We start from the raw sequence: 25,605 nt of genomic DNA, 5'->3' as shown, positions 1-25,605 counted from the left end.
CACCCAAAGTAATGGGTAGCAGCTAATTAGCCAGCAAAGAAGCCAGTGACTTGGTTGCTACAAGGTGTTTTCGAAGATGTGGGAAAAGTGCAGTATTTCAGCAAGTAAAGATTTGCCACATCGGTCCAAAAGACAAGAAACAAGACATAAAGAAGCAGTATGTGCAGAGCAAGCAGAGATCTCAGTTCAAATCAGGCGAGCAAAGGGGCCATAACTGCAGCGCAGAGGTATCAGTTTGAGGAACTTGTTTTACAGCTACTAAATTTAAAAAAGCACCAAGATAGAAAAAGCAAATAAGACTAGAATAACAGAATGTTATTTAGCCCTCTATTTGAATGTCCTTGGCTGAGGAAAGCCATTTATTATGAAAAAAAGAATTAGGAAGTCCAAATTATCTTTTCTGAATTTCACGCTCCAAGGAAGGCATCGACAATGCCAGTGCTATCTCTTGGATTCCATGGTACTTTCACGTATTTGGAACTCCTGCCTACTGAACAAGTCACCCAGAAGTGTCAGACTGAGTCTTTCACCTACTTTGGAGTACAGTGCAGTCATTTCTTTATATACAGCTAACTGGTTCCAAACAAACGCTGTTAAAGCCTATGATACACAAGGCGACAGTGTAGCAATTTTAAAGCATCTATCACAAGTTTTTGGATCCTTCCTACAATAGCAAGGCTTTGCTGAGCGAGCTTGTGACTGATTTGCTATTTCCGACATGCAATCTGGCCATATAGCCTAACGTAGATTTACTCCTTAACGTCGCTTTAAAGCAACTTCACTACTTGTATCTTTAAAAAAGACTGATGAATATAAGGTCACTGACCGAATAAAAGGTATTTGATGTTCCAGAACCTATAGCAGTTACTTTTTCACAATGCAGTGGACAGTATTGTAATCACTTAACATATATACAATGCACACAATATAGTCAGTGGAGTTAAATTTGGGGCATGGTACCATCCTTTTGGATGAGATGAAAAGGTGTTGCCTGTAATAGTAATGATTTAAGAATAAGTCTCATCATGATTTTTCCTTTGTGATAACTGATGTGTTGTACCATTTGACAATGTCAGTGCTCGTGCACATGTGAGCCAAGTCGAATAATAACTGTTGATTTTGTCAGTGACCTCATATCTTTCCGTTTTCTAATATGCACCTGACTAGACAAACTTTCATCAAACCCTCAATTTCAACACTTAATTTCACGTCATGTTTGAACGTAATTTTCACCCATGCGCCGACCACACATGGCTCTGCTTTGGCCTAAATGACCCATGTTCCAAACAAAAAAAAAATGCAGATCAGTGAAACCAGCAACAAAAAAGAAGCCAAACAAATAGTAGTGAATGGTAAATCTCAAAGTAATCTTTTCATGCATCAACAAAAAAGATTCAAGAAGCAGTAACTGCAATAAGAAACCTAGTGCAGCCATCAACCATGATGGTGTGCTGCACACAATTATGCATCTAGTAAGCTGGAAGCTCCTTATGATTACAAGTGCCAAAACGTTTGGCACTGTTTTGTTTGAGAGAGTTCAAAATCCCATGATTAATACTCAGTTTTCAGGTATATGGCAGTGGGAGGGGGCTCCACTCCAAAGTATTTAGCCACCCGAGGTTCCTTGACACACACCATATCTAAGCGGACAACAAATTTTGCATCCCAGATGTTGTTACAATGTGGTCGTTGCAGATGAGAATGTAGCTTCTGACCTTGTACCCAGCAGTGTAAGTTGTGTAGAATGGTGTTCATTGCTTTTGACAAGAAAGGTTTGTGTATTTAAGTGCATCATATAAAGAATGCAGGCCATTTTGAAGAAGTAATAGTGCTTACTAACAGATCAAGAGCCTTTGTTTAGGATCTGTACAAAATTACCTTTCAAAGAGTTTCAGTGTCGAGACTCAGAAGCTGCCACTATTTCTTGCAAGTGCGTGTTTTTTCCTTGTTACTCTCAGTGTCGCTGCATAAGCAAAGGTGCAAATTTTCCTTTATTGCAAATATATCTTACACGTATATTTTTGTGATGCCCCACATTGTTTCTAAATCAGTAATAAATTTACTACATGAATGCTCAGAGCGCCGAACTTGTTGTGACAGGAATATTGCCTCGTTAAATGGCTCCTCTAGACCGCAGCTCTAGACGTGGCCGATGACGCAATGCATCAAGGCAACATGCAGACAAATTTATGTGAGAAAGGTGAACCCAGTAATTTAATTCTTGCCTACAAAAATGTAGCAAGAGTTAAATTTAATCTGCAGCTAGTTTGTGTGAAGCAGGACAAGTTTCTTGTAATAACATCATGTTTGGGAAATCTTTCTAATGTCATATTTGGCAAATGTACTTGAAAGATTTATATGCCTACTATTTAGCTTATGCCATGCTTGGGTAGAATGCTGGCGAGCCCCAAATCTAATAGTATCTGCTGTATGTCTACACATTTATTGCAAACGTTGCCTTGAGGTCTGCCTTCACTGCAATAGAATCTTGCTTCAAAAGAAAAGAAGAATGTCTTCATGGCAGCAAATCTGTTTTTTTTTTCCAAGAAATGACCGCTTAAGCCAACAGCTGCTCAAGGCAAAGTTGCGTTTCCACCACGTACTAAAGTTTATTAAATTTTCGATGCAGGCTCTGCATGCAAAAATACTGTAGCTCTTTGATGCAGGCCTCTTGAAGAGACAATTGCAGCTCAGTATTTTCAGCATCTTGGCATTTACTATACGAGCATATGACCTAAACGGCTGTCGGGAGCCACACTGCTAGAACACAAATAGCTAGACTCGATTGCCACGCTTGTTCCAAGCACCGTTAAGCGACAGGCAAAAAAAGCTTTACAAGCCTGCCACTTGTGCAGCTCTGTGAAATATGCCAATCAGCAAGAAGGGAGACAAAACAGACGCATGTTGTTCTCTAGAGAGGTAGGCTTTGCATTTAATGAAGTCTCAAACAGTCAGGTCATGAGGAAAGCTTCATGCGCAAGTAGCCCGGGAAGAGGTTACTCCCATTGACTTGCATTCGTCAGTACAGGTGTCTATGGCACTTAGTTCCAGCTCACAGAAATCGTTGCTCATTACGGCCTTCTCTATGTGTCCCTCCCTTCTCCCCAGAAAGCCTGTGTTGCATGCAGTGATGTAGCCAGAGGGGGGCACACCAGTCATGTGACACCCCCCCCCCACCTCCCTTCAACCCCTTCACCCTTCTCATTCCCGGTCAAGTGCGTGCCCTCTCCCCTCGAAAAAAGACGTCTGACTACGTCACTGGTAGCATGTTTTAAGCAGAGAAGGCTGCGGGATAGGCTCATAGAGAAGGCGTTCACGTAAGCCCAGAACATCAATTGGGGGCATGTAAAGTAACCGTACGCTTTACACATAATTGTATTTTGTGTCCAAGAAACATTTTTAACCTGAAATACTATGGTGCATATGTATTTGCTACAAGTTGCCTGAAATTACATTGAATTTTAACATCATCATCCGCTTATGCGTCCAACACAAACTTGGCAATTTTGCAGGGAAACTTGCACACAAAGTCTTCATGACCCGTTAATCCATACCTTCTACAGAGGAGCTGCTTCAGGCATCCGAGAAAACTAAATAGACATTAGAATGTAAGAATGCACAAACTCAGGTGAACACAATATGAAAACTGTGGTGAATCAAAGGTAACAAAGCACGAAAGCAGAAACAAACTAATAACACACCAAATAAAACGACCTTGAATAACACTATTATGGAACATACTGGACCAAGGACCATTTTGCAGAGCTTTTCAGCATTCATGGGTCTTCAACTTTGAGCAATCAGGAAAATTCGATGCAATGGAATTAAACCCAGAGCAGAACACAGCAACAGATGTGCTTGTATTGAAAGGTCAGTATTACTATTGTGAAATCTTTTTACTGCATCAGGGTGCTAAAAATTATGAATGACTGCAGACTACTCTTCCTGCCAACTTAATCACGATTATGTAATAGCATGTTGCTATAGAATTTAGCTTCCTTCTCTTTTACACATAGAAGAACGAAAACTTGAAGACGACACATATTCGAACACCCTGTGAAATTGCTCTTGTGTTGCATCTATATATTTTTTACTTGGTGCAATTAGGCACTCAATTTGATCAACCTACTGAACACCTCACATAGGGTTTTGTCGTAATGTAGAAGCATGACATTTCAATTTGATGGCGGAAGCTCAGGTACTCATCTCCACACAATTCAATAACGATAGCAATCCAACGAAGTTCGCTGATGATCCATAAGTAAGGTGACATGTGCTTATTTCTCCGAAGTAAGCAAGATGTGCAAGTGCCATTTGTGTTCCTGGTGTCACATGACCCATGCTTGATTAATTACAATGTGCACCATGAAAACGCCAGCAACTGAACCCTCTGGACATGCTGAATCACTCATCGCATAAAACTTCACATCAGTAACGTTTTGTTTTGAGTGTGCATGACAATCTCTGCGAATCACAAAAATTTTGCAATGGTGTACAAGGTAATTGTCACCGAAATATAGCACACAGCCACCCTGTTGATCTTAATGGGGAAAAAAATCAGGTCACACGACACACGTGCTCAACGTCACCGCTCACATGTGGCCACACCGAGACACACATTAAAACTGGACATACACTCATCACACTCTCTGGATTCAAGAGGAAGGAAGACGTGCAAACACACTCCAACAAAAATAAAAAAACACACACGAGGAAGTTGCAGCAGGACGTGAACTATCTTCCAAGATAAAAGGAATAAAAAAAAGTTTGCGATCTAAAAACACTTGATCTCCAGTCTCTTGTCTGATATGGCGTCACAAAGAAACACAAAGAAATGAGAACACAAGTGACCACTACAAGCCCGACAGAAGTCGGCGCCACGGGCTAAGACAGAAAGTGCGGTAGAACCATGCCGTTCTGTGATTTTGGATGTCGCAGACAACCAAACAGATCCCACCCACCACAGCAGCTGTCGCGCGCACTGTTTGAGTCTGGTCTTGCCACTGGCGGCGATCCGAGCATCACACACTAGTAGCAGTAGTAGTAGCAGTAGTAGTAGAATGATAACTGGGCTTGGTTGATTGGTTGTGAAATCCCCTTCGTGGCAAGACGCTGTCTTCGGAGATGACAGCTTTGACTGGCCAGTCACTTGGCTTGGCGGCGGCAGTGGCGGCGACGCGCGTTGCTCCCGCGCTTGCATAGTTTTTGTACTGCCACGTGACAGCGCGCCAGTGATGTGGCGCTGTTTGGATGTGTTTCAATGTTCGGCAGTGTGTTGCTGCTCATGTTGTGTGTGTGTGTATATATATATACATATATATATATATGTATATATGTATATATAATGTATATTGGTTTTTGTTTCGTGTTCCTACATGATGCGGATGACTCATTTGTAAAAGTGTGGGCATTGGGATTTTCGCCACGTGAAGAACTTGGCATTTTTCCTTCTTCTTGCAGGGACTGGTGCAGCGTGGCCTTTAGTCACCTCCACCTCCATCGTCGCAGCAGTAGAGCTCTCCTGTTTCATTCATAAAAGAAAAGATTGCAGGAAAGATTGTTACAATCCTCAAACATTGGTGCAGTGTCACTGCGCGTGTGCAAATGTTAACCTGTGTGTGAAAGAGAAGTAAAGGCAAGGAGACCAGCAAGACACACCTCCAGTTTGCTATCCTACACAGGGAAAAGTATACTGTGTGTCCCAGGTAACTCCTGTCAAATATTTTTAAATATAGCAAGTGTACCGTAGCTCGACAGAACGAAGGTAATGTTGTTTGCTGTCACTTTGAGTAAGTCAGGCTATTTCTTGTATTTTGTCTAATTACATAATTACTTATTATTAATTATCAACTGCTCAAATATCATATTAAGTGCAAATGTTTCATCTAGGAACGTGCCACACAAATGGTTGCACAGCACTTTTTCATATTTCTTGTGTTTTCTTTCAGGCTTGGAAAAAACTTTTATGTAGCCTGTATTGAGCAACACAAAGCTGGACTGGGAATTTTTCAGGATGATCTACAACTTTCTAACTGACACTCTCGCTCTGAATACAATATACAATACAATACAAATAAATTATGTAATTCGGGAAAATACAACAAATGGACTGGCTTGCTCCAAGTGATGGCAAACAACATTGTCTTGGTCCTGTCCCACTATGTAGCACTTGCATATCTTTAAATGTTGGCACAAGTTACGTGGAAAACGTGGCACATCTCCTGTTTGGAAGGGGGTACAAAAGAAAACAAATTCATATAGTGCTCTTACGTCTCATACAATTGTGTATTTTGATGAACTGCCTACAGTAATCGGGCTTCAAAAACATGCATACCTATAACACAGGAATGACTGCATACAATTGATAATACACAAACGAGAAAGCAAAGGAAACCAGTGAAAGCCACAGAGGGAAGTCAGGAGCTGCGAAACACAGTGCTAGGTGATCACAAGACAGAGCTGCATTGTCTTAACTTGGCCCCCGGCTTTGATAATTTCTATTTAGAACCCTTCTTTATGCCAGCTAACCAACACTTCTTTGCGCTGCTATAAAAACAGGTCCACACAATTACTGCCACAATGCAGTTCTCACTATGGCTCAATGTTGAAACACAGTATGTCCTCACGGCAACATTAATCTTATGAAATTAAGAGTTTGATGAAATCTTGTCTGGTCGGAAAGTAACGGCATAATAGGAATAAAATACAGAATGCCGACCAAAATGGGGTTGTCAAATATTTTTTAGTGTTTCAGCTTCCGTGTGGAAGCCAAAACGTTAAAAATTTCTTGACAACCTCATTTTGGTCGGCATTCTGTATTTTATTCCTATTATAACACTAATCTTAATGCAGCCAAGCCACACCAAAACAAAACACTATTATTTTTAAGGGCACTGCTAAATCTGTGAAAATATGGCGAGGCTTACTCTTGGGCTAATCATTATGCTGTGAACTCACATTGCCCTTCAATGGAACTTCACTCCATTATATTACACTGCCACGATGCCGTGCCAACTCAAATCCGCACCTAAATTTTTTGAAAATGAAGGCATCACCAAGAAGCATAGTACTTGGACCTTGCTAGCGCCAGTTGATCAATGCATGCCTGAAACGACGATTGACGAGCAAGAGACTCTGCGCCGTACACACATCAGCACTGCGTACACAAGACAGCTTAACTTGCTTTGGGCACTCAGCTACAGCTATACGAGAAGCTTTCTTTCTACGAGGAATGCAAATAGAAAATTTAGGTTGTAGGTACGCAGAAACTCAGCATCAACCCACCCGAGCTGAAGGAAAAGAGGGAGAACTCCTGCGGGAAGGAACCCCGGCGTTGGCTGCTGAACACGCTGCCGGCAGCCGATGAGCACGTCGACTGGACACTGGTCGACTCGAGAGAGCAGGCCTGGCGCTGAAGCTTGAAGCGGCCGGCCACCGACACCGGCTGCGGCGGTGCACCGCTTGGCGACCAGTCCGAGCCAAGCAAGGTGCGCGAGCGCCACAGTCCACTCAGCAGCTCCAGACCGCCGCCCGAGCCACGCCGAGGAAGGTTCTGCGAGAGGAGCAGCACGTGAGACATGCAACATACTGCCGATAGTGACTTGTGCAGGCTGGGAAAATTACTTAAGCTTGAATACAGTGCAATGCCCTTGAACTGTAATGGAATGCAATGGAAAAGGACTAAGATAATCTTCAATAGTCCGGAAAAGCAACAAAAAGTTTTAAATCAGTGTTTAGAGAGGGCAACTGGTCACCATGAAGGAGTCAGATCATAATACGAATCTTGAGACGAATAAAAAATGAGTCAGAATGCACGTAGGTAGCATTATTGAGTCATAAGAAACAGCTTCATCATGAGTGCGTTCAAACAGAACTAGCCTACTGGGCTGAAACTTGGCGGAAACTGTAAACAGCAAAGCATGTCAAGAAAATGGTGGAAATTGTGCAATAAGAAATGGAATGAAAAATGACAGGCATAACGTTAAGAGACACGAAGATTGTGGTATGGATTAGATAAGAAACAGGTGTATGTGACACTCTAGTCAAAGTAAAGAGAAAGATGTGAGGTTCAGTTATTGGTGTAATGTGTAAAACAGCTTGCCGGTGGCATATTAAAGTCACAGAGTAAGTGCCAAGAGATGGAAAATACAAGGACAGTAAGGTATGTTGTGCAGCAATTATTTCTTTTCAAGCGGCTTTGGTATACAAAGCTGTACACAATGAATTGTAGAAACATTTACTTTCTTTATAAAAGAAGCATAAGGGTGTCGGAGAAAAAGATGATGAAAACTGCCAGCTTGACAAGCCTCCTTCCCCCAAGGTGCTCAAGTTTGCCAAAGGAGATGCACCTATGCTGGGAGGTGTGACACGAAAAAATACGGTGTGAATATGCTCCATGTGGGTCCTGCAGTAGAAGCTGTTTCATCACCTGCAATGCGTGCAGTGCTCCGTAAGGACCAATCAGGGCACTCAGTATCTCGCCCGTTGAGCCACGCCTCCTCGTGGTGTCCGACACATCTCCGGCACCCCCAGTTCTTGAGACGACCCTTCGACTGCCCTGCTGCTGTGGTTTCTCCGCAGCGCACACCATGAGTGGCAGAGGCACGTCAGCTGGCAGCGACCCTCGACGTCGTCTGCAGAGTGAGAGAGAAATAAAGAGAGGCTGGTTGGTTACTTATAAACATTTTTGGCCCAAAGGTGAGAAATGCTTTAGTGTACTGTGCCCCATGATGAACACTGCAGACAATAGGACGAAAAAGAAGGACAAAACATACGTTCTGCACAAGAGCGCAGAATTGAGCTAATAAGCTTGCGCATACTATGGTTACCTTTCTTTCCTGTCCCGTCCTATCGGTTGTTCATTATGGCATTCACAAAATGAACTAGTGAAATTTGTACCCCTGTGCAATACGCAATATTAAAAGCAGATTATGAAGCAGCAATGGCTAATGTACTTAAGTACCATGACCCAGGAACTAAGAGTGCTTTCTGCAAAGAAACAAGTCAAACGGCACTGCCGTAGAACTTGTTGAAGCATTTCTTTTATAAGAGGTTCAAATTCTCAACACGTCAGAAATATGTCAAACAAACAAGGTACTGAAATAGAAACCAGTGATGGCGAGAAACTAATATGGAATGCATGGCAATCTGATACCCACAAAGAAACTTCAGCCACATAGAAGCTTTCCCCTTAGTGCCACAAAAAATTGTCGCAGTGTGCATGTACACTGATCAGCTACACAAAAATGGTACTTGTAGGTATTTGTCACATGCCTGCATGTTCAATGACCAGCTGTACTGACACGAGTGAAATGTGCTTTCGGGGAATCTTGCATTGTTTCTCGTTTTGCATTACTCTTATGTTGTAATGTTTTCACAGCCACACGTGAGGCTCACTGCTGTTTAAGAAAGCATGGTCACTTCGACAGTAGATTCACTTATTCGCATCTTCACTTTTGTAGCATTCAACACCGCACTGCCATCTTTATGGGCAAATCCCAATTGATAATTTATGTCTGTATCTTTGTGTCAATTTTCTGGCATGTCCACTGCGTTTGCTTTAACGAATGTAAGTCTTGTAAAATGTTGGCCATCAACTGTAGAAGAGCCACTTAGGAACACATCAGGTGTGACCCAAAAGACAGATAACTGGTGGAAACATCACAATGAGAAGGGCAATGGCAATGAAAACTATGGAAAACTCGGCACTTAACTCGGCGATTAGCTTAAGCACAGTGATGATACCTCTGACGGAGGTGACGAAAACTAGACGAACGATCCTCAAATACCATCCCAGAACGAAAGACGCAAGGTCGCTGGCGCAGAGATACACGCGCACGCAGTGCAGATTAGACGCCCACGCAAGGTTGCTTTTCCTTTGCGACATTCTATATGCAAAGAAGCACGCTTTACAGCACTGTAGTTGTAAGAATACTACGCAGGACAGGGGTAATTGGAGATCGCAGGGAAAGGCCTTCGTACTGCAGTGGACATAAAACAGGCTGCTGCTGCTGCTGCTGCTGCTGCTGCTGCTGCTGCTGCTGCTGCTGCTGCTGATGATGATGATGATGATGATGATGAGGAGGAGGAGGAGGAGGAGGAGGAGGAGGAGGAGGAGGAGGAGGAGGAGGACGACGACACTTTCGTTTGTCGAGTGCTGCCCGACGATCCGGCAAGTTCGCACCGCCGAGCATTTCCCCATCTTCGCAGTTCCCCTATCGTAACACGCCCGCATCTGCGAATCGCCGCGTCCTCCCCGTCTCCCGGTCCCAGCGCCACCACCCGGCCGACTTACCTGAGCGACCCGGGCGACGCGGCGGCCGGCGCCGGGACGAAAGGCAGAAACAGGTCGCGTGTCTCGTCCTCGTCCCTGGAGCTGATGCTGGAGTGCCTCCGGCGCGGGTGCGGGGGCGGCGGCGCGCAGCTTCCGCGGCGCGTGCTGCACGCCGTGGAGGTGGCGCACGACCCGCCCTCGGACTCCGACGACGGCGCCACGGGCTCGAGGAACCCGATGCTGTGGCGCCGGATCAGCTCGCGCTGCACTGGGCGACGCGCCAACGTCGCCGCCGCGGCCGGCGACGCCGCCGCCGCCACCGCGGCGAGCCTGACCAGCTCCGAGCGACTCAGCTCTGCTGCGACAAGGGAGGGGGGGGGGGGGGAGAGAGGGAACATAATAATATTTCGCTAGAATAGCAGCTTGGGCTTGTTGGTTTTCCATCCTGCCAGTAACAGCGCAAAATGTAGACAAGGGACGAGACAAGAAGACACCACAAGCGCCGACTTTCAACAACGTTTATTCCGAAAGAAACACGGCTTCTTATAAACATTGCCCTCACGTGTCGCAGTCACGTGATCGCACATCATGTTGTGCAGCTTGGGCTTGTTGGTTTTCCATCCTGCTAGTAACAGCGCAAAACATTTACAGCGCAAAAACATTTTGCGCTGTTACTAGCAGGATGGAAAACCAACAAGCCCAAGCTGCTATTCTAGAACATGATGTGCGATCACGTGACTGCGACACGTGAGGGCAATGTTTATAAGAAGCCGTGTTTCTTTCGGAATAAACGTTGTCGAAAGTCGGCGCTTGTGGTGTCTTCTTGTCTCGTCCCTTGTCTACATTTTGCGCTGTTACTAGCAGGATAATAGTATTTGGGGTTTTACGTGCCAAAACCACTTTCTGATTATGAGGCACACGCCGTAGTGGAGGACTCCAGAAATTTTGACCACCTGGGGTTCTTTAACGTGCACCTATATCTAAGCACACGGGTGTTTTCGCATTTCGTCCCCATCGGAATGCGGCCGCCGTGGCCGGGATTCGATCCCGCGACCTTGTGCTCAGCAGCCCAACACCATAGCCACTGAGCAACCACGGCGGGTAGAGAGAGGGAACACCGGAATTCGTAAGTTCAGCGCGGAGTTCGCTCGCCGTAACGCGACGCCGTGAACGCTATTGTGAGTGTGTTTTACTTGTGACAGCGAGTAACGCTCAATGTTTCAAAGCGATAGCTTTACTGGCCGCGAACTTGCGATTTCGCCGAGGCCGTGCTCCGAGGAGGCACATGACATCACACCGCGTCCCTCGTCGTTGCGCTCGCCTCCGCTCGCTTCGTCAGCTGCGTCGCAAGCCCGATAACATGTCGGAGGATTGAAAAGGAGAGCTCGCGTGCGCCACAAACACAGTTGAGGCGGCAGTACGGACGGCGACAATTCTGATAAGCAGGAGGAGGCCTGGAATCGACATCGGAACGAGATGAAGAGGAAACGAATCGCCCAGGAAACAGACGAACAGCGCGCCGAACGACTGGCTAAACGCCGTAACATAGCTAGACAACCAGACTAACCTGGACTTGAAATCAAGATTAACTAAGGATGTTATGCCTTAGCTTTCGCTACGTATATTCTGGCGTAGCCGAGCTAAGCCACTGTCAATTTTTTTTAGTCGGAACTCTACGTATGCCTTTTGTCTCATCAGTAAAGAAAGAAAGGCCCTGTAACCGGAATTGAAGAGAGAGAGAGCAAACAGAGGAAATGCAGGGAAGTCAACCAGACGAGCGTCCAGTTTGCTACCCTACAGTGGGGGAAGGGAAAGGGGAAACAGAAAAAAGAAAGCGGGATAGAGGGAACACTGTGTGTCGACGCAGCAAAGCGCATTGAAATCGGACGCGTAAGTTTCTTTACCACGTTCAGTTCTGGCCAAGCCTAATGTGTCGGCGGGGCACTTGCTTGGACTTGACCAGAATTGAACACGGTAAGTAATCTTGCGCGGTCGAAAGGTAGCACTGTCACGAACGCCTGAGCCAAATATCCTTGTACTTCGTGCATTTTGCTAGACCACAACATTGCAAAGAGGCTGCCCTGCCTTTTAGCTTAACTTCTCAAAACAGCCGTCATTGGGGAAGAGTAAGCACGACGGCTACAGGAGGGATTCCTTCACGTGTCACAACTAAGTAGTTCCTTCGGCGAACGGCGAACATAGAGGAATGTCCCCTCTGACGTAGCAGTGACGCAATTTTGAGGCATAAAACGACACCACTGCGGTCATAGTGCGGGCTGACCTTTCTCACGTTACACGATTCCGAGGTGATGTCGACGCAAATCCTTTGCGCGATTATGGACGTAGCATAATGGGCATTTTGTCGCGTTCTCGCAGCAACAGCAAGCTATATTAGAAGACTCTGTCACTAAAAGTATCAAAAACGTTTTTTGAAGAATTTTGTGGGTATGTCTTTTATATTGCCAAACACAACCGACAGCTTACACACAATAGCGTTACTGGCCCTCTTTAAGCGTGGCCTACGTGAAGCCTACTTTACTATAGGGCGAAAAAGTAGCAGACGGCTGCCTCAGGAAGCAAACGTAAAATATGCTACTAAGCTTTTCCTGAAATAAATTATTGCCTACGTGAACAGGAAAACGTTAAACGGAAAAATAAGATTTGAATATCGCGCACGCAAATCCATTTTCGCATAGTAGTAGCATCACTGCAAGCATCGGCTTCAAATTTCATAACGCTGCCGAGACAGTTATATAAAGGCACAGTAATACGATATTCTATCGCCGACACTGATAACAGCAGACAACTACAGCGTTCGAAGGTCCTAGGTTGTAATCTAATTCAGTAGGATGTGGATAACTCCACAAAATTCACAGGTTAGTGACCTCATCGTTCTACAGGTTTTGTTGTGCGGTGAACTACATATACGCAAAGGGCGCCGCTTGCTTCTAGAAGTCCTTAGACAAAAAAAAGAAGCACTTCACATAAATTTGTTTTAGGAGTGGAATGCTAATCTAATCTTGGTCGAATTTCTGCTAAGTTTTCATGACAAAGTGAATAGACCTTATAGGTTTGCTTCGCCTCAATAACAATGGGAAGAAGTAAAGCACGCTTTACAGGGAAGAAACCATATCAACAGGCTGTAGCACTACAGGATGGCAGATAATGTCGGAGCATGGAATAGAAATTTATTACGCACACAAACGCAGCCGAAGTTCTTATAGCATCGAACATCGAAGAGAACATCAATGTGCTACGGGTTATTCATGCATTTATTACGGGAAGTATGGACAACAACTCAATTTTACGGTAACCCTGCTATTCCAAGAAGCCCATCGTTATCGTGACTGAGGTTGGCTTTAGCAGCAAAGCAATGAGAAGGCCGCGCAAGCATCTTAAGCTGTAATGTGTGCTGTAGGCATAGCTTCAAAGTGAAGCGGGATCGCGTCGAATAAAGATTGACGTTGTCAACTAGGCATAAACGATAAAATGATTGTTTTTTTAGTCTTCGCCAGAATCAAGTTTTCAGAAAACTAGATATAAATGAGCTTTGCTTAATGAATGCCAATATTTTTGGCTCTTATACCTTGTGTTATGATGATTTTGTAAGTGTAAATAACTACGGTGCAATCTATTATGAAAACGGTGGTCAGCATTTAAAAGAGCATTTGAAACGTGGAAACGCTTTACAGTTGCACATTTTATAAGTTTCTGGATTGACACCACAACAAGCAAACAAATAAACACTGATTGCCGGGTCGCGGTTAGCACTAGTGTACTAGCACTAGTGCGGTTAGCACTCAAAAAGACCAACACGATGCAACTACACTAGCAAGCCAAGTTTTTTTTTTTTTCAAAAAGAAAAAGGCAATCTGATGATACATTTTATAATGTGCTTAAGGGACCTACACGTCATACTTATAACATGACGAGACGGAATTGACTCTTTGGTAATAAGAGGAGCGACAGTTAGGGCGCACTCCCCCCCCCCCCCCCCCCCTGCATGAGCTTTTGCATCGCCTTTCAGAAGGCATAATATCTTGTGCGTCACTTATAAGCGTGCACGCTTAGCACTAAGGTTGCCGAAGCGTAGTGCGAAATGTATTTCACCTAAAAAGAAAAAAAAGAAGAGAAAACGCACCGTGAACGAGCTGCTGCTCGGACGGCATGGAAGAGCGGCGCGGCAGTGCGCCTAGCAGGCCACAAGCGGGAAGAGCGCTTCCCGTCTCGGACACGGTCCCGGCCACTCTCGCGGGGTCGTCCAGGAAGGACACCTGTCGCTCTAGGCCCAGGGCCGTCGGTGCCGAACTCCTCCGGTTGTTCCTACGTTGAGGCGATAGTTTTGGAACATTTAAACAAAGAAAGGTTGTGGGCCTTTTCTCCGTACATTTACTTGTTTTCAAATTTGCATTCGGAGCTTTCTTATAGGTTCCGTGGGATTGCAGTGCTATTTTCTAACCTCAATGTGTTTGTCTTCTCTTTAGAAATTTGCTTTTGATTTGATTCGCTTGTTTGTATGTATGTATGTATTATGTATGTGTGTATGTCCTGTGTTCTCAGGACCAGAGGTTGATATTTTGGGGACTGCCAAATCTCACCCGGTTATGAAATTCTACCACGGTGGCCTTATGAACCAATCAGATACCCACCTGTAGCTACAACACACCACCACCATAATACCCAATCAGAGAGGCCATAGTAGCTCTCTGGGCCAATCAGAGCAGGCAAAATGGCGCACTCGACAATGTGGTGCAGTTTTAACTACGCACGGAATGGCACTCCCCCCCACCGGGGTTAGCCACGAAAGTGGAGACTGCGCACGCGAGTACAACAGAGACACCGCTCGCACCTGGCGCAGTTTCTCCACGAGGCCTCGGGCGGGTGGTCGAACTCGATCTGGTGCGCCTCCCGCTCGTTGGTCAGGCTGAAGCGGTGCGACCACGACGGCATCGGCGCCTCCTCGTTTTCCAGCGACGTGGTTGTCTCCAGGCCCTTGGACTTCTGGCCGAAGGACGTGCCCTCGTTGGGCGGGGGCTCGATGGTGAATGTGGCCTTGGGTGGCGACGCGGTGGGAACGACGGACGGTGACGCTGAGGACGGGAAAAAAGTTGCATCGTATCGCGAGGAACACGAGGGTTCACCAGATGTTGCGTAGACGCATTGCTTGCGAGTACAGCGTGCGCACAGTGCCAGTTTTGCCTGTTGGACCGTGTGTGTATAACTCATTGTAGCATAGCATCGTCGCGCGCCGTCTTCCTCTCGCTTTCCCTGTCCCTCAATCCGTGCGTCAACAGTCAGTGGAACAAGGCCAAGCACATTATGAATTAGTGTCCACAGACATTGCAATATTACTCTCACGGGACATTGGCATGTCGTCGCGTTTCTCATTATATGGGAAAGGTCAATATACTGGCCGCAGGATGTGGGAAAATAAGCCGTAACTAAAGGAATTAGAAGAGAACAAAGCTAAACATTCGGTATGTTTAAGAGCCCCATTGCAATGATACGTTTAAGAAGACATTTCAGTGATATGGTATGGAGCAACCAGGAATGTCCGACGAGACATTTTAAAACGCCAAATACGTGGCCAGTGGGACGATAAAATGTGTCAGAAGGGCAGCGTTTCGGCACCTAAGAAAAAAAAACACAAACGCATGCCGGTACCAATAATTATAGGTCTCTCTAGAGCGTCTTAGAAAACACTCATGGGACCGTTTGAAACACTCACCGCGCGGCCGGTTGGCGAGTTGCGCCGGTGTGCGCTGCAGGCGAGCTCGCTTCGTTTGAGCAGGCGGCTTCGCCCGCGAACTCCCCGACGTCAAGTCGCCCGACGCGTCGCCCTTCCCGCGTTCCCGCACCGCGGCAGGTGAGCCCCCAGCACCAGGGTTCGCTCGCGTCGCGTCACTTCCGGCGGGAGACGTCACGGCGGAGGGCGGGGGCGAGGGCGTTCCGCAGCCGTTCTCGCAAGTCTTTGAGCTCGAGGAGTCTTCCCGGTCCGGCGAGTCAGCCTCTTGAGCGTGCTCCTCCGCAGCGACTGCTTCTCGGTCGCCCTGCCCCTCTTCCGTAGCCGTAGTCTCCGCCGTCTCCTCGCCATCCATTCCTTCCGTCGCCGTCTGCTCCTTCGTCTGCTCCTTCGTCTGCTCTGTCGTCTGCTCTTTCGTCTTCCCTGTCGTCTGCTCTTCCGTCTGCTCCACTTCCTCAACCTCGTCGCCGCTGTGGTCCTCCTTGCCGTCGCCCAGCTCGACCTCCATGGAAGACGAGAAGGCGAACACGGACTCGGATCGACGCGGGAAGGCGCGCTTCGAGGGCGTCGCCACGAAGGGCTCCGAGGTCCTGCGGTACGGCGGGTACGAGATGGGTTGGTGCACGAGGAAGCGGCGCTCGCTCTCTCGGGACACCCTCTGGAGCACCGTGCTGATGGGCGCCCCTTCCTGCGTGCTCGACAGCGACAGCAGGCTCGTCGTCGGATGCAAGTTCTCGGCCGACAGCACCGGCGACGAGGGCCTCTCCTGCGAGATGTAGGAAAATAATAATGCATCATCGGCGCGCCTTAGTAAAAAGGGTGCGAAGTGAAACCCCAAAACATATTGCACGCGGTCAACAGTGCACGAAGAAGGGAAGCGTGAGCACTATGCCGGCGTTTCACAGAAAAGGACATGTGCAAGCCGGGATGACAGCTGGCGAAGACAGCTTCGCCTCCGCCATGGGTGAGCTTCTGAAGGCGGTAGTTGCTTAGGATTCTCAACCTTGGGGTAGCGTTCACGATAAAACATTCTGTATATAGCAGTTGTTGCACAGTTGAAGACGAGTCCCTTACGCTGTCCCCAAAAGACAAAGATCTGAAGGGGTTCCTCCCTCTGAGTCTTCGCCCCAGAGTTGGAGGGAGCTGTACAAATCCTACCAAGGAAGGCACCTGTTGCTCTGACAAAGATATGTCCCTTTTCGGCTTTTCCTCGGGGAAGAACTTGCAAAGGGTACTCGCTTAGGCTCCCACCATACCAAGGAGAGCAGTTAACGCACAGAAAAAAGTCATCCCCTTCGTCAAACCACTGGCGCTGGGCTAAGCCTTCCGTGGTTCATGTCACTGTTGACCTTCTTCGAGTCTCCCCTCTTACAGTAACCTCGTCGTCTTTTTTGAATGAGGTAGTGATAAACTGGCGTCATTATTTTTGTCAAATTTCTTAGATGGACACTGAAAGAGAAAAATCAACAGCGATGAAACAAGGTATGTTGCTAGAGCTCCTGCGCTCGATGCAGTCTCGGTGGTCATGCATCTAGGGAACTAAGTTGTCAATCGCGTCACAATGCACGCTACGCTTCTTTCCGGTCAAACCACGTTAGCTCAAGCTGGCTGGGTGACTTGTCGCCACCCAGGGTGTTCATCTGGACAGAGTGGCATGGAAAGAGCGAGGACGAGCGCTTAGTGCCAACAGCGTACGGCCAACGGTAAGCGCTCGTCCTTTCTGCGTCCCTCCATGCTGGTTAACATTCCAGAAAACTAACTAGCCAAAAAAAAAGAACCGACTACCCTTCAAAGTTAATCTCGACGTTGTCACATTGCAAAATTTGCCATCTTGTCAGCTCTGATTGACCCAAGAGAGGACTGCTACGGTTCATCCGATTGGCTCAGAATGCCGCCGTGACAGAATTTGACAATACGGCGGAATTTGACGATGTCCATCATGGCAATCCCGGTTCCAAAGGGGATTCCACTGCAGATCATCATGACGATCATCGTCATCATCACCATCGTCATCATTATCATCACGATCGTCATCCTAATCGCCCGGCAGGCGCGGCAGCTCCACCCTGCGACCCGGACGGGCCGCGCGCTCACCTCCGGCGGCTGCAGGCCTCCCGTTGCTGCTGCCGCGACCCCCTTGGCCACCGCGAGGGGCAGCGACTGCCTTCGGCGCCGGATGACGGTCCGCGAGGGCAGCTTGGGCAGGCTGAGCGGCATGCTGTGTCGGCGGCCCCGAGCGCTCGACCCCAACGTCTCTTCCATCCAGGAGTAGCGGGCCACCGTGGCGCTGCGGCGCCGCAGCAGCGGCGGCAGCTCTTCGTCGTCTTCGTCGTCGAAGTCGAGCAGGTCGCCCTCGTCCTCCTCCGAAGCAAGCGGAGCGTTGAGGTCCGTCTCGAAGGACGCCGACGCGGCCGAGTCGTCGGCCGCGGCCACCTTCTTCTCCCACTGGACGTGGTTGAGCCACAGGTTGCGCAGCAGCTCGCGCGACAGCGGCGTGTCCAGGAACTGGTCCCAGATCTCGAACAGCGGGCTCACCACGAACTTGAAGAAGTCTGCGCGGACAACGGGAGTCAGAGAAAGGGCCGTAACCCGGGCGAAACGGCACTGCACTCGCGGCTTACGGCGCGCCTAATTGGTTGCTGGTTACGTGTGTGTCCTCGTAGTCGTCACAATGGCGGCTCAACGTAGAAGACTGTGCGCTTAATTACGAACTGCTCGCCTGTTGCAAAACTTCAGCTTGATAATTTTCTTTTTCTATTTCGAGCTTGTGCAGCATTCGCCAAGACGGTGGACTTTCTCTTTTCGTTTACCTTTACCGTCTCATTTCCCTCTTTCCCCTGAGCAGGGTAGCAAATTGGATATTGCGATCTGGTTAACCTCCCTACCTTTCCATTTATTTCACTCCCTCTCTTTCTATCTCTCTATCAAGTATTTTTGCAATAAAGCTGTGGTGTCCTTGTAAACAGTCTGTGCGGGCCCTCCGACGCCTCTTCGTATGTGTACCAACCTTCGAAAGGATTTGGCAGTATACAGAACCATCGCGAACAACATTATAATGCGACGGCCCACAATCAAAGATAGTCACCGAAGCCTCAAAAAAGAAAATGTCTTCATACATCCACTAATTTACATATGACAGTCAGGAGCATGGTGTGCATGCACACAGCACAGACCAATGTGAATGCACACCGCAGCTAAACAAGAACGCTAGTGTCCGTATATATAGGGTGATTTTCTTGTTTTTCTTTTAGCTGCAACAAAACTTTAAAAATTGACTGCGGCAAATAGCACAATTCTAACCCTTGGCCTAAACTACTCGACGAGGCGGTCGTTCTTTCGACAAGAAATAAAGATGCTTATTTAATATTTAACGTAATTATGTTAATTACCTATTTATTAATTACCTTACGGCACATATTTCATTCTACGAATTGTAATTCGTGAGTGTGCAAGGCGACATACGTCGACTTGGAACGAATTCTGAGTATGGCATTGGTTTGGTGATATGCGCCGTTACAGTTGCGGCAAGAAATGCACTTACGTCCCACTTACCTTTTTATGAAAACGAAAAAAAAAACACTGTTTTATGGATAGAAGCACAAAAGTAAATCGAGCCCCAATGCCTTTCGTCGGACACTTCGAGAATGCGTTTCAAGTAAATATCGCTTGCGAACTCGCCGGCTAGAATGCGTAAGTTGAAATAATGCGCCGGAAGTTAATTAAATTAATGTAGTGTAATTAAGTCAGTTATTCAATTAGGCATTTTTTTTTAATTTCTCGTAGAAGTAGTGCCCTCGTCATCACGTAAGTTAGGAGAAAAGTTAGAATTGTACTAACTGCCATAGGTAATCTCTTTTTTTTTTAATTCGTTGCAGCCAAAAAAAAAAACCACCACCCTGTGGCGTGTGTGAGGGCGCAAGTCGCTCCTGTCAGCAGGCTGACGGTAGAACCTCGCTCTAACCAACCACGCGCGTACTGCGCATGCGCCGTCGAAAGAAATCAAACGCAGGATAACGGTGCCTCGATAACGCACGAAAACGGTGCTATCGTAATAGAACAACCCTGGTAAATAGGATTAGGACATGACCCGGCATGGACGGAGCAGGCACGGTGCCACGAACCTGATGCGCTCACTCGACAAGGCGACTCGGCAAGCCGATGCACGCATTTCAGCGCGAGACAACGCGACCAGTTAGACGGGCGAAACTCACCGGCTTGTATCTTGGCTACCGTGGTCCTCTCTCTGTCACAGATTGGCGTGACTGGGATGTTCAGCCGTTTCTCAAAGTCACCTGCAAAACGGCGAGAGGCGAGCGATTCTGTGTAGCTCTCAAGTACTGTGGCGAAAGCTTTTGCTATAGAAGGAGCAGTAACTGAGGTATAAGGCGGGAACTACGGCAGTTACCCGTAAAACTAATAAAAAAAAACCGGGTGACACACGAAATTTTTTTTTTTTTTAGCGAGGACCCCCCCCCCTCCCCAAGAAAAATACAAGCTAGTGTGAATATGCTCAAGCTGCCAGCAGGAATTGTTTGTTTACTAATATCAGAAACATTAGTTTTAGTTTCTTACCGTCCCCGCACGCGATTTAAGGCCGTACCATTGCAATTTCATTCAACGTACGTCGCTGCAGTCAAGTACTCGCGCGCACAAGGCCCGCACTGGTGGTGCACTCAAATGGACTCGTGCACTGGCGTGCGCATAAGGAAAGACGACGTCTTCCGTATAGACACGGTGGGACAGCTACCTCCACCATCACCGCTTGATTCATGGCCGATCCCCCAGAGTGAGTTGCGCCATTCCACTAGGGAACAAGAACAAGAACGAGCTACCGCCGATACAAGCGCGTTGCCCGAGTCCAAAAACGGCACCTGGCCCAACAATCCGGCACTTGCTGTCGGAGTGCCCCGGCACGCAGCTGTCCGGCGAAAGCACCAGGTGACGAGTGACCAGATCCGAAAAGTGTATCAGAGAACGCCGCCAGTGTTTTTTGTTTTTATGCGAAGCATATTACGAGGGCTCAACCCAGCTCCTCAGGCGCGGCGGTGACCATGAAATCACGTGACACCGTGACGTCACGACAGAGGAGAAGTGGCTTTGGCTCAACTCTTGCAAGACGGGCTGGGTGGGAATCGAACCAGGGTCTCCGGAGTGTGGGACGGAGACGCTACCACTGAGCCACGAGTACAACGCTTCAAAGCGGTACAAAAGCGCCTCTAGTGAATGCGGTGTTGCCTTAGAAACGCGCTGTTTCTAAGGCGTGCGTCTCTTGCTCAGGCGCACATTTCGTTGCCGCGCCGAACGCTGCTTTGCTCGACGCTCACCGCGTCCAATGCGGGGCGCGTAGTCGCTGCCCTGTAGCCCATAATCTTACACCCCTTGGCGGGTCGACGGGAACGCTGTCGCGTTCCACTCTTGAAGGCGAAGAAGTAATGCATGAGTTGTTTCTTCGTCTAGCCGAACCAAATATAGCCAAGCAACAGCAGTTCACCAGGCTAAACAGTGGTTCAACAACTAAAATAAAGGCTAGTATGCTTCGCATCCTGGGCTTAACCTTACCTAAGCCACAGCCATTTTTTTTCCAAGCCTTTTCTGAGGAATCGGGAATTCTCCGCATGATGTAACGGTGCGAGGGGGGGGGGGGATTTCTGGGTAGTTGGCCCGGCCGACATCTCGAGATTCACAAACCACAGAGCCATTAGCATGTCGATGACTGGTTGATTAGTTCTTTCTCGATGAAATGGCGCAACGCAGTCTGGGAGACTCGCCGTGAATCGGGCGGTGCATGGGTTAACAAATTCTTTTTTTAAGAGGAAAATAAATTGAAACGAAGCTAGTGACTTGTGATTATGAGATAAGAAACGGTAGCTGTCACAAGCATGAAGGCTAAAGCAACTAATTATTAAATAAATGAAGCATGTGAGCATGAAAGAAAAAGGAAAAAGAGAAATTTGAGTATGCAGTGGGCCACCGATATTTTAACAAAGATTTATCATCGTCATATGATGATCATGGTTTCCGGACTGTGGTACACACCCACAACGGCTGAGTGGCCAAGGAGCGCGGTGGTACATTTAAATGGAGAAGGATAAAAATGAATAAATAAAACACGCACTATCGAGATTTCTTTTTCCAACAAGCAGCTCTACATTCACAAACCGGTACTGTGGGCTTTTCTTCCTCTGCACCAGGCAACATGTAACATTATGGAAACAATGGTCAAATTTAGATATAAGTATATCAACCGGCGATGCTTTAGTGAAAACCGAGCTATTATATATCGCCAGCGGCAAAGAGCGCAATCCTGTTACATCACCTGCATTTATTGATGAGGAAGACGATACTTGCGCAGCAAGTCACAGTGCATTATTGACTAATTACGAACGTTTCAATTATAAGCTTTACGATTATTGGCCTTAGGGCACATGTTCCAGCTATGTACGAAATTGCAGAAGAAGTCTTACACACGTACAGCAGAAATTCCGCGCTTAGCGCCAGTTTCGAGAAACACGTCATGGACACGACGTCCCACTCAAGAATCACTTCGTTCACTTCGCTCAAGTTCACTTCGTCACACATCCTGAAGGCGTGATTCTCAAAACTAGCATCGAGCGCAACATTTTCACTGAAAGGATAGGAACTCGATTTTTGCCGGGCTTTGCATTTACAACTAGAGCGTGCCCGGAGGCAGCTAAAAGTTGGTGTAACCCATTTTATTAGTCGACAACACATCGCGATTTTTGGCTAGTAATCTCCGCCCCTTCACGTAATCCAACCGATGTCACAAGATTGCGTTATGCGCCACAGACTATTCGTAATGTTCCTAATAAAAAAAATTTAACCCGGTGTATTAGGGCGACGAAGCGGTGTCGGATGTCGTGTGCATTCAATTGAGCGACGCTCTTTTCCGAGCTCGCAGTGTGACCTCCTCGTACCTTGCCTGTAGAACTCTTTGCAGACTTGCAGGCTCCACCGGTGGCTGATATCCCAGGGACGGCAGGGGTTTCCCAAGTCGGCGCACTTCAGAGCAATCTGCGACAAGAGCGAACGCGCGATGTGACACACCATCAGCTTTTCCAAAAAAAGAAAGTAAGATGGTTAGACCACTTCGACTTACAAACGCGAATGTCGCTACAAGTGAAAAGAAAAAAGCGAGAACGAAAAAACAAGACTATCGGCCTTGACCTGTTCACTCTCGTCGTGCGAAATTTAAGGCTGAAAAAAAAGAAGACCAGAACAATAGAACCGCATAATCTAAGTCAGTTAACATCTGCGTAATGGGCCTCTGATTAGTTGAGCGATACACGGAAATTACCAAGCAACAAGCTTCGCGAAAGAACTTTGACAGCTGAAGAACGTCCAGACACGCGCAACAGACTAACCTACTGGTATGCCACAAAAATTCAAAAAAATTTCAAAGAGCCTCATTTCAAAAACTTCAGTTTCGAAAATAAAATTTTTAGTCAGACAAGTGCAAGTAATTCAAAGGAACCGCACGTATGGGAATGCAGAAGCTAATGTTTGGTCCGCGGCCGTGATTTTAAACGTACCTGGAGAATGAAGTGACGGTATTCTTTGTCTGCCATGTCGAGCACGTTGTTCTCCAAGTATCGCTGCGAGAAAGAAATGAAAAGCAACATCTGACAGATCTCACACACTGTGGTAACCGATGTTATGCGAAGCACTTTGTTAGTAGTTGGCTCTCCCAAACTTCTGGGGTTATGCAAATCCTAAGTAAACGACATGCTTAGACATGCTTGTCTAAGATCAAATGCACTACTAAATATTTGCACTAATTAGTAGTAATAGATTTATTATTATTATTATTATTATTATTATTATTATTATTATTATTATTATTATTATTTACTGTAGTTCTCTTTGTTTTTTAGGTTAAGTGTAATTTGGTGTTTCCGTATGCATGAACCTGCGATGATGTTTTACAATTTTCGTGTGGTGTTCCAAATCAATGTGAAACCTCAATTTTTCACTTCTTTTGTATTGTTTAAAATGATTCTGCGTGAAAATGTTACCGAATTATTATTGAGTACTAGAAGACTGTATTTACCTCTCGGACTAAAAATTTGATTAAATTATGGGGTTTTACGCGCCAGAACCTAGATTTGATTATAAGGCACGCCGTAGTGGGGGACTACGGAAATTTGGACCCCCTGGGGTTCTTTAAGGTGCACCTAAATCTAAGTACGCGCATGTTTTCGCATTTCGCCCCCATCGATATGCGGCCACCATGATTTATATCTCGGATTATGGGAAATATGATATACGTTTTTCTCTTCTTGCGCCCTACATTTTTCCAAGTGGCTGTTCCACGCATTTGGTAGCAACCTACTAAACAGCTGAAAAATTTCACTGCGCCTGTCTTCATCATTCATTCATTTAACAGTTTAATCTTACGGAGCAGCCGGCATCATTCTACACTTGCTCACAAAATTTACAATCCATACTAAGTAATCAACCACCGCAAGGCAGATTGATTCATATTTGGGAAATATAGAATGGAAAGTTCACCAGCCCTCATGATGAAAAGGAATGGTATACGAGAATCAGAAACTCGAAGTAAAATTGGTCTACTGACGTTTCTTTAAATACGTTTGCGCGCAAAAAAGTTAAATTCAACCTGCCTAATCGTGTTCGAAACAGAACAGCCCGGTTTTCACGGGGACAAGCAGGGAGAAACGACACGGACGAGCGCTGTCCGTGTCGCGCTGTTCCGTTTCCGGAAAAACCACGCTGTTCTGTTTCAAATGTGGCTCACCAACTCGCCCAAACGTCCGTTTTAATAGTGTTCGCCATATCACGACTCTAAAGACTCGTCTTAGCCCTGGGCATACGCTGATTCATATGTTTGCGAAAACAAACGGCTTTAAATTTCGTTTCTTTCCAAGAACCACTGACGATTGGAACTCACATCCTCCAATTATTGTTGCGCACAGTGATTTTGCTGCAGCTAATGAACAATACTTATCTTGCTTTAGAAGCTATTTGTTGTTTGAAGTTTTTTATCGGTCATTACTTTACTTTTTGCCTTAATGTAAAGGCGAAGACGAAATATTACGGAAACTGCAAGCGCGTGCCAAACTGCGTTCTAGCGCCGCCTGACCAGGCAAGGGTGCGGTGTCGAAACATGGAATTGCGCATACGCATCCTTTAGTGTTCGTGTGCCTGCCGATACATCTACGCTGGAACATAATCTACAACTTTCAAAGCAAATGCGGATTTCAATGAGATCTAAACTCACGCCCTGACGCCTAAAATGAGTCTAAGGGTGTGAATCACACGCCCATTTACACTCTTGTTCACTTTTAGGGGTGCAAATGATTTTACAGTGCACTTCTGGCCAGCCTGCTGTCGAAATTAGGACTAGTGCAGAAGATTACGACAGCGCATACGAATACGATGTCTGTTTCGGCCGCTACGATGTGCGACGACACATTCCACGATCCGCCGGTCGAAACACACCCAGCTCTGCAAGCACTTGCAGGATGGGGGCGAAATCCGAAAACACCCGTGTACTTAGACTTAGGTGCACGTTAAAAATTCCCAGGTGGTAGAAATTTCCGGAGTCCTC

General features: G+C 46.7%; 1 protein-coding gene across 5 annotated transcripts in view; it reads right to left on the bottom strand.

The window, feature by feature from the left end:
- Positions 1-1,968: 1,968 nt before the first annotated feature.
- The window catches only part of LOC135914564 (uncharacterized), a 502,153-nt gene continuing 478,516 nt past the window's right edge, over positions 1,969-25,605 (bottom strand). For 4 of the 5 annotated variants that reach the window (XM_065447470.2, XM_065447472.2, XM_065447471.2 and 1 more), the window contains 11 exons: positions 23,567-23,629; positions 22,952-23,048; positions 20,228-20,308; positions 18,111-18,568; positions 16,002-16,782; positions 15,123-15,363; positions 14,415-14,596; positions 10,295-10,631; positions 8,429-8,633; positions 7,285-7,552; positions 1,969-5,521 (listed from right to left, as the gene is read on the bottom strand). In XM_065447470.2, coding sequence (XP_065303542.1) covers positions 5,481-5,521; positions 7,285-7,552; positions 8,429-8,633; positions 10,295-10,631; positions 14,415-14,596; positions 15,123-15,363; positions 16,002-16,782; positions 18,111-18,568; positions 20,228-20,308; positions 22,952-23,048; positions 23,567-23,629 — 2,754 coding nt within the window. In that variant the 3' untranslated portion in view covers positions 1,969-5,480. The remainder of the gene's footprint in view (positions 5,522-7,284; positions 7,553-8,428; positions 8,634-10,294; positions 10,632-14,414; positions 14,597-15,122; positions 15,364-16,001; positions 16,783-18,110; positions 18,569-20,227; positions 20,309-22,951; positions 23,049-23,566; positions 23,630-25,605) is intronic. The other variant, XM_065447473.2, reaches the window with a different exon arrangement.

Source organism: Dermacentor albipictus, chromosome 6 (genome assembly GCF_038994185.2).
Source record: "Dermacentor albipictus isolate Rhodes 1998 colony chromosome 6, USDA_Dalb.pri_finalv2, whole genome shotgun sequence".
NCBI lineage: Eukaryota > Metazoa > Arthropoda > Arachnida > Ixodida > Ixodidae > Dermacentor > Dermacentor albipictus.
The sequence above is the reverse complement of the archived record's forward strand: the minus strand, read 5'-3'. Positions and strand labels throughout refer to the sequence as shown.